A 10,019-nucleotide genomic window follows, 5' to 3' on the forward strand; every position below is an offset into this window, starting at 1 on the left:
TAAGATTGTTTATTTGTTTATACAAGCACTGGGTACAGTCAGAAGCGTGGGAGGGTGAGAGAACTCACCAAAGCCAGAGCGGGGAACAGAACAGGCAGACTGACGAAATAAAACTGCTGAGGGGAGCCGTGGGCATGGCAGGAGAGGTCTGTCACCCCATTTGGGATCCTCGCTGGTGGCCGGGGATCCAACCGGTGCTGCAGAGACTGCGGGCAGCTTTGCAGCCCAGCGCTCAACCTCTGTGCCACTAGGGGAGGCCCTATACACTTGTCTTTTTATAGTTACTGAAAGTTTGCTTTCAGTGTCGTAGTGTCACATTGTGAGAAATCTTCGAATAAGGGTTTATTGTTTTCAGTGTACATTGATAAAGTTGAACTAATGTAGTAACAATTCCAAATAAAGTTGTTTGTATTTGCAGGTTCAATCCTTTCAGCTGCTTGTCTTGAGATTATAAATCCTCTTGTTTGGGAAGTAAAAATGCCATCCCAGATTAATCAATGTCAGGAAAAATTATTTGATTTTGGTAAGTTTTGATAAATTTCAATGTTACATATACATAAACCTTGTTATCAAGGTCTGAACTTTTCTATAGTTAAGACTATTGATTTAAATTGGTGTACAAATAGAAATGACAAATCATTTGAATAATTTCCAATAATATTGGTGGAATCATGACACCACATATGTTAGTGTCTGGTGGCACAGAATTCTTGCAATTATCAAGAACACTTTTTATTATGCCAACTGATAATAATAATGAAAATTATTTTGAAAAATCTTAAAAATGAGAAAAATGTTCAAAGAAGTTGAAATTAATTTTATGACCATGTTAAAACTTTTTACAGGTGGCAAAGTGTCTGAAATAGGTTTAAGCATTTCCACATATGTACTTATCAAGAAGCCTGCACTTCTGTAGAGCATTTCAAATGATGAAACTGCTGTTTATTTCTCTGTCTGCAGTGTTACTACTGTTTGAAATCATGGAAAACGGGAACGTCACATCGGATTTCATTCTTCTAGGACTCTTTAACCACACAAGAGCCCATATATTTCTCTTTGTGATGGTTCTGACAACTGCCTCCATCTCTCTGCTGGGCAACACCCTCATGATTCTTCTGATTCACAGGGACTCCCGGCTCCACACGCCCATGTACTTCCTGCTGAGCCAACTCTCCCTCATGGACCTGATGCTGGTTTCCACCATTGTGCCCAAAATGGCTGTTGACTATGTAACTGGCAAAAAATTCATCTCCCCCACTGGCTGTGGGTTCCAGATATTCTCCTTCCTCACTCTGGCAGGGGGTGAGTGCTTCCTCTTAGCAGCCATGGCTTATGACCGCTATGTGGCTGTTTGCCACCCACTGAGATACCCCATCCTCATGAACTGGCGATTATGCCTGGGAATGACACTGGGGTCTTGGTTCCTGGGGGCAGCTGATGGGCTCATGCAGGCTGCTGCTACCCTGACTTTCCCATTTTGCGATGCACGTGAGATTGATCATTTCTTCTGTGAGGCCCCCACTCTGGTGCATTTGGCTTGTGCTGACACTTCTGTCTTTGAGTATGTCATGTACATCTGCTGTGTGTTAATGCTCCTGATCCCATTTTCCCTCATCCTGATCTCCTATAGTCTCATCCTCTCTGCCGTCCTCCACATGCGTACTAAGGAAGCCCGTAAAAAGGCTTTTGCCACCTGCTCCTCCCATTTGGCTGTGGTAGGAATCTTTTATGGAGCTGCCATTTTTATCTACATGAGACCCAAATCCTACCGCTCAGCGAGCCATGACAAGGTTGTGTCTCTGTTCTATACCATCTTCACCCCTGTGCTCAACCCCCTCATTTACAGCCTGAGGAACAATGAGGTCAAGGGAGCCCTGAGAATGTGTCTGGGTCAGTGTACTGCCTTAACTAATCAGTAGGATTCCATTGATGAGGCCCAAATTCAATGCTGTACCACTTAATTATGTAAGATTTCCTAGAGAGAAGTTAGTTATCAGTGCATTATACTTTTTTTCTATTTTTTCAAATACAGCTGGAACTTCTTGGGGACCATTTATTAAGCTGTTATCAAGAAATGAAATTGTGGATTGTTAAAAATCTATCAATCACAAATCCTTATTTAAATGTTTCCCCACACACTTCACAATAAATGTGTTTAAAAAGGAAGTAAATAGTAATATACTTTTGAAATGCTTAAAAATTTGAGGTTTAAATTGCAATCCCTAGAATGCTTAACTTTAAACGATACCTTTTGACCAGTCTCAATAATGTATGCACTTGTAATTTGCACCTAGCAAGACACAACTTTTCCAGACCGTAACCTCTTTCTTGCCTTCTCAGTTGAAGCCTGTCAACTCATAAAATCACTTGCTTGATGTATTTCTATTCTTTTGTTAGGTCTATTTCAGAATTTCACATCAAAGAAAACATACAGTTGGTAATATTTTTATATTGCTTATCTTTCTCTCGGATTAATATGTTAAAGTTTTCTCTACAACTTTACATTTATCAGCAGTTTTCTCCCTTTTTATTACTAAGTAGTAGTCTTTGGTTTTAATATATCACCATTTGTTAATCAATTTTTTTTCACATGAACATCTAGGCTAATTTCAGTCTGGAAATGTTATGACTAAAGTTGTTATTAACCTCCTTTTGATACCATTTTTTTCTTGGTAGATGTTTAAACTGTTTTTCAAGATGGGTCTTTGATTTTTCACTCCCATCAGTAAAGCTACATGAGTTGCATTTGCTTCTGATCGGCAACAGTTATGTGTATTATCAACCTTTTTCATTTTATCATTTCCATTTGGTGTAGTAACTTATTTGGATTTTTAATTGGAATTACCTTATATGTAAAGATGGTGAAGACTTTTGCTTACATTTATTGCTTATTTGAATAAATTTCTTTGTCAATGATCCACTTAGATATTAAAAAAAAGGTAGATGTTCTTAAAGCAGAACTATTTGGTGGCTACTAATAATCAATATGTGTAATTCATAAAACTATTTGGAATTTTTGATGTAAATTTTATTGGGTTATTTATTATTGTCATGTATTTTCTGACAAATTTTTATTTAGTTCTTGAATTTTAACTCTTTAAATTTCAATAGGTATTTATATAAAACATATCTCCCACCCTCCATTAGATTAGAAATAGTAAGTTGGTCTATTTTAATTATTCATCATAGTCAAATATTTCAGTTCCATTGGTGGAATCCTGTCATTGAAATTCTGAAGCATATTTATGTTTTTAATATGTATTTTTATTTTTCAACACTTGTTTTTTTCCATTATAGGATTCCTCCCCTCAGGTGTTTTTACCTTAGTTTTCCCACAACAAAATGCCACAGTCCTCCACCACACTTCTTCCCATCACTTATCTACTCTTCCCCTCCCGGCTGCCCCCACCTTCTCCTTTCCTGAATGTCTCCGATCTGCTTTCAAGGTCCAGTTTTAGAGTTTGTGTGATTCTTTGCTTGATTTCTCTAGATTCCACATATAGGTGAAACCATCTGGTATTTATTTTTCTCCGTATGTGTCACTTCACTTAGAATAATCCTTTCCAGTTCCAGCCATGTTGCCAAAATGGCATTTTTTAAATCTTTTTGATCACTGAATAATATTCCATAGTGTATATGTACTACATGTTTTTGATCCACTCATCTGTTCTTGGACTTGTAGGTTGGGTATTGTAAACACTGCTGCCATAAACATAGGTTTCCTTTCAAATTAGTGTTTTTGTGCTCTTTGGACAGTAGCCTTTGACCCAATAGGAAGTTTACAAATAGACTAGGTTTGGGTGTCAGATATATTCCTTATCTTTTACTGGTAAATGAGTATGTACCTCCAATAATTTTCAGCCAAGATTTGGCAAATTAAAGAGACTGTTGATCTTATAAAAGAAATAATTATAAATACATATTTATTAACATATCTATTTACAAACATGTATTTATTATTTCTTTTTTATTTTATTTTTTAAAAGATTTATTTTTACTTATATAAGAGCTGAGGTACAGGCCAGAGTCACAGGAGGGTGAGAGGACTTACCAGAGACAGAGCAGGGAGCAGAACAGGCAGACCGACCTAAAGAACTGCTGAGGGGAGCAGTGGGCGAGACAGGGGAGGTCTGCCACGCCTTGTGGTATTCTCCCTGGCTGGCACAGGAATGGAACCGGCACTGCAGAGGCTGCAGACAGCTTGAAAGCACTGTGCTCAACCCGCTGCGCCACTGGGGAGGCCTTGTATTTATTACTTCTGAAGGATGAAGTGTAAGACAATAGTTTTAAATAACCTTTTCAGAAATCAATTTTTATTTTTTAAAATTTTTCCTTAATTTGGGGGCCTCCCTGGTGGCGCAGGTGGTAGAGTGCCACATTGTTAAGCTGTCTGCAGCCTCTGCAGCACAGGCTCGATCCTGGCTGGCCGGCCCGTGAGAACCGGCCTGTGAGAATCCCACATGGCAAAGCAGACCTCTCCTGTCTCAGCAGCTGCTCCCCTCAGCAGTGTATTTCTTCAGTCTGCCTGTCCTGTTCCCCGCTATGTCTCTGGTGAATCCTCTCACCCTCCCACGCATCAGGCCTGTACCCCGGTTCTTGTATAAATAAATAAATCTTTAAAAATTTTTTTACTTAATTTGAGCCCTTTTTACTTCTCTCTCTCTCTCTCTCTCTCATCAGAACTGTTTTCCTTATCTCAAATGAAATAAACAGAATAAGGATCTAGAGAAGACAGAATCAGGGAACTTGGAACAGATACAATATTGTAGGTTCCTGGAGTGCTTTAAAGTGATACCCAGAGATTTAGAAGGAAGTCTAGTTGAGAAATTTATTTTAAACCTGAATGCCATACTTCAGAGTCTCTCCTAGTATGCGATCATTTTATTGCATATTAATCTTTGTTTTCCTAAACACTATTATACTTTGATCAAAGTGTGACTTCATTAAATCTACTTCATTAAATACTACTTCTGTAGTATCTTTAAGGCACATTAGTTAAACTATTACTTAGATGTAGTAAAAACAATCTAACCTCAGAAAGTAACTAAAAGAACAACAATAAAACATATCTTTCACTCACTATTTACCTTGTGATTGCATTTTGCTTAACATTTCACCTGCATTTTCTTATTTTATCATAACCTTTGAGCAGGTTCAATTCTCAATTTTAAGAAATGAAGCCAACATTCATAAGGGCTATTCATGGTCTACCTTCACACAAATTTGCATTAAGTTGTTTGATTTTAAAAATGCTTGCACTTAGGAAAGGGTCAGTTTTGAAAGTAGGATGGGACAACCCCACAAGTCCCCACATAGGTGAAGTAGCCATCCTTTCCACTTCCTAAAGAACAAGATGTTGCCAAATGGAGTCTCTCTGTTGGGTGAAATAGATAAATGTTGATGATGGGCAAAATGTTGTTTTTTTCAGATTGTGAGTTCTGAGACCAGAACTTTGAAGAACTTCAAACCTTATTAAACCAAATGACTTTGGGAAAGTTGCTTAATCTCTATGGGCCCCTTACAGTTATTTGATGAGTAATTAAAATAATAACTGCAAGAAGTTAATAAATACAAAATGCTTAAAATCTTAGATAATATTTAAAATTGCTCAATAAGATTTAGTTGTCATAACAAACACTTCAGTTAACTGAATGTATTTTGTGATATTGCTTTACATATTTGGATTATTTGGTGATTACTTAATCAATTCATGAGTCTATCAAAAGTGAAAAGCAGAATAATTAAGATAAAGTGAATCTACCTTTTTAATCTGCCTCTCTGTAACAGGAAATCTGTGAAATAATTAAGTTCATCCATTGGCACCACAAATACCCAGGAAACCCTCAACACTAGCATCAAGTGAGATATACCAAGTGGCCACCCTAGAGCTTCCATTAGTATAAAGGACAGGCCATAAACAGAGCCATTCACAGACAGTGCAATTTCAGTCTCTGAAGAGGGAAAATAAAAAAAGCTATGAAAAGAGGGAATGAGGGGGCAGAGTTCAGGGATACTAGGTTTGTTTTTCTACAATAACAGCTTAATGTCACTTTGTTAAACAAATGCTGTTACTGCAGACTCTCACTTTTCTCTGGGGCTCCAGGATTCTTCTGCTATATCCTGAGAAATTTCTGGTCTATTTCAGACACAAACTATTTCTACATATTCCTCTCACTGCCTTCTCTAGCTGGCTGTCTCCTGGGGGCACAGTTCCCCAGGTTACCTTATCAAAAGGTGACTGCTTGCACTCCCAGATACCACACCTTGTAGGACTTCAGGTTGTCCTCTTTATTTTCCCTTGTTTCGCCCAAACCATTTATTTCCTTTGTCTTTACAAACATCAGGTACTTTAAAATAATTTCTGGTCTGAGTTACCATCTTGGTCTTCTCAGCTGCTCTGCAGGAATTGACATTGAAACACACATCTAATTGGCGTGAACAATAGCCAGGCACCAACAGTGAGGAGTCGCTTGTAGCCTCTGAGGTGCTAGTGTTGCCAGTGTATTAGATGTGATAGAACTGAGAAAGAATGTCCTATCCTAGGTGGTGTGAAGTAGGTAAAGAGATATGGGGAAAGAAATGTGGGAGGTCAGATCCAGGTCTGGAGGAGATGTGTCAGGATTGTTCAGGGTGCAGAGAACACAAATAAATAGATAGTGAAGCTGCACAGAAATGTGCCATGTAGACAACGCTGTCCAGTTCTAAACAAGAAAGATAATCAAAGAAAGAGGTCCTAAGAGAACAAGGTTGTCAGCATGGTTGGATTGAACACAAAATCGCAAGAGTTGGAAGACCTTGGAGTCCTTAGAAATAGTGGGAAAGACTTTCTGTGGGAAATAGAATATGGATGTTGGCAAAGATAATGTCATGTAAAAGATAATGGAAAGATAATGTCCTATAAAAGGAATACTCAAGTTTGTATATGGAAAATAAAGATTGGGATTTCATTTTTTAGAAAATGTATAGGTATGGAATATACATGGAATATAACCGAGCTGATTATTTCCATTCTCTAAAGTGTGTTTCAGGAAGATTTGGGTGGAAATATATGAGGGAAAACTGGAGGCAGAAAATTGCTTGAATTATCATCATATTGTTAAAATAATTTAGCTTCTGTCTCATATATGAAGTGTTGGGATTTTGAATAAAACATACTATAAATAATTAGATACATAATCATCCCAAATTTACAATCCAATAAAAATTTGTGGGTTTGCAACCAATCATCACAAAGCTTTTGCCACTTACCCCTCACATCCTGTTTTTTCCCATATCAGACCAATTTTAAAAGACAACTTGGTAAGTTATTATTATTAATTTTTCCTTTTTCATGATCATCAGGAAATTGCTCTGTGTTCACAGCTTTCTGCTCTTGAAACTCTGAGGTTTTCTCCCTGTGCAACTCTTCCAGGAAGAATACAAGGTCATCCATTATTTCATGGCAATGCTAACTAGCAGGATGAAGGAACAAGTAGGATGTGTGCCTCCAGTCTCACCACTCTTCTGATGTCATTATTCAAATTTAGCCAATCTGCCACATATCACTGATTACAAGGGAGACAAGACTGTATGTTGATGATACTGATCCTAATAGGTCTGTTCCATTGAAAGATAAGGGATGCTTAGAGTTTCCATGACCACACATGATACATAGCAGATAACAAGAAATAACCCATGGTTAGAATAGGTAGATGGTGGTTTGTTGATGGACAGGGGAAGAGATAGACAGTCAGTATGATCTTCTGAATATGTAATTGCACATAGTGGTAAATTTCACTGTTTTGGGGAGTTCAGTGTCAGACTGGATGGATTCGATATCACTGTGAGCTGCTTTTAACAGGTTTCCTTTAAACTGCTATGGAAGCAACAGCAGAATAAAATTTCCCCACAATGATTCCTTGGTGTGTGATGCAATGTTCTGAAAACTCATAATGGCAACCCATGGTTAATGAAACCATCAAATGGGTTGTACAAAATGGAAATGTGAGCCTCTAAGCTAAGTAATGTCAGAATAAGGATCATTGCTTTGCTCTCTTTCCCATTCAACATGTTGAGTTGATTTTCCTCAGATAGCCTCATGGATCAATTTTATTTTACCAGAAAATGAAAATAATAATATTTCTGAGTGACCTCATTAAATCACACTTAACGTTGTCATTTCTTGAGTTTTTCTGTCTCTTTCTTTCACTGTTTCCCTCTATATAGCAGCTCACATGTGTGTTTAAAATATAAAGAAATAATAATATAGTAATGGCAGCTATACTAGTGGAGTAAAAATAGAATTAAAAAAATAAAAACAATATAATTAATGCTTCTGAGTATTTTCTATGTGCTTTTGTCTGTCCTGTGTGAATTTATGTGTGTGTGCAAATGTGTGTATGTGTTTGGGTGCATGGGTTTGTGCATTTAATGTGTCTTATTTAATATTAAAAAATCCTCATGAGATAGGTAGTTATATCATCTGGGCATTATAGAAACTCTTTTTCAGATGGAAGTTTGTGTCTATTTGTTGTTTTGTATGCAGATAATACAAAAAATATATACTACCCCTTGCCACCAGACAGTTTTTGCAGACTGCTGTCTGTCATTCCATGTGGTACCAGGGTCCCTGGGCACCAGGTAAGCAGGTCATGCCTGGCTTAATAGGACAAGGAAGCACCAGCAAACTCCTCTACCACAGTGGACATTGTAGACAGCTTTCCACCACTCGGAGGTTTGGCAGGTGAGCACAACTCTGGTCTCAGGGAAGGGGGAAGCACCAGCATACCTAGGTACAACCACTGAGCACTCCATCCAGTATCAGGGAATAGGTCCTGATAAAACTCAGGCCAACTTGGTGAGAATAAAGAAGCCACACCAACAATTGGGCAAAATGAAAACTAACAATAGGGAGAAGGACAAGCAGAACAAATGACCACATGGTCTTCATGAGAACAAAACACCACAGAGAGTGAATAAATCAGTAGAATCAAACCACAAAGAACTGGAAAAGATAATCTCCTTATCAGATGCAGAGTTCAAAATTGCTGCAATGAAGAAATTTAAAGAATTGAAAAGAGTACAAAGAAAACACAGGAAAGCAAATGAATTTTATGAGAAATAATATCAATGTACAAAATCCCAAAGCTGAAGTTCTATGCAATAAAAGTATGGAGAGTCACTATATAAAAAGAACATTAGTATATTCTTGTTATGAATAACACAAGAAAAATCTATAGAAATAAAATAAACCCAATGGAAGAACAAATCAGTGTGCTTGAAGATGTGGAGGCGCAAAGAATCCAGGTAGAAAAGGAAAGAGAGAGACAAAATAAAAAAAAAAAGGAAGAGATACATTCCAGAATTATCTGACTCCACAAAAAAGGATACATAAGAATCAAGGGGAGAGCAAGGGATCTGAAGAGAAATGAACCAATAAATAAATAAATCTTAAAAAAATGGGGCCTCCCTGGTGGTGCAAGGAGTTAAGACACAACTTATGAAGCTATCTGCAGCCACTGAAGCACAAGATCCCCAGCCAGGGAGATGCCCACATGGTGCAGCAGACCTCTCTGACTTGCCCGCTGCTCCCCTCAGCAGTGTATTTTAGTCAATCTGCCTATTCTGTTCCCCACTCTGTCTCTGGTGAATCCTCTCAACCCCCACACCTCTGGCCTGTAACCCAGTTCTTATATGCATAAATAAATAAATCTTTAAAAAGAAATAAACTGAGTCCATCAACATGAAGGTGGAGAAACACTGTAAGTTCTCCCATAAAAACAATTAATAGGGAGGAAAAGCAGCAGGTCCCTGCAAGAACTGGGACATGAAAGATAAACGGGTGATGCTGGCAAACTGCCTGAAGAGGAAAGTTGCAATAAAAGAGGACAAGAAGAGAGGAAAGCTTCAGAACCCTGCTACCCTCCCCCACCCACAAAGCCGGCACTCTCTGACCAACAGAAAGGAGGGGGAAAAAAAAAAAAAGAACATACTCGAGATCAAGTGGGACAGTGAGTGGAAAGGAACTACTGCAGGCACCA

General features: G+C 38.0%; 1 protein-coding gene across 1 annotated transcript; it reads left to right on the forward strand.

Annotated features, from left to right (window-relative positions):
* Positions 1-926: 926 nt before the first annotated feature.
* LOC311183294 (olfactory receptor 2T8-like) lies at positions 927-1,919 on the forward strand (the record flags this gene model as incomplete). The annotated part of the gene is made up of 1 exon (XM_084252643.1): positions 927-1,919. One exon carries the CDS (start codon positions 927-929, stop codon positions 1,917-1,919), a length of 993 nt encoding a protein of 330 aa, XP_084108769.1.
* Positions 1,920-10,019: the final 8,100 nt, after the last annotated feature.

This window comes from Talpa europaea (genome assembly GCF_964194135.1).
Source record: "Talpa europaea genome assembly, chromosome: 13".
Lineage (NCBI taxonomy): Eukaryota > Metazoa > Chordata > Mammalia > Eulipotyphla > Talpidae > Talpa > Talpa europaea.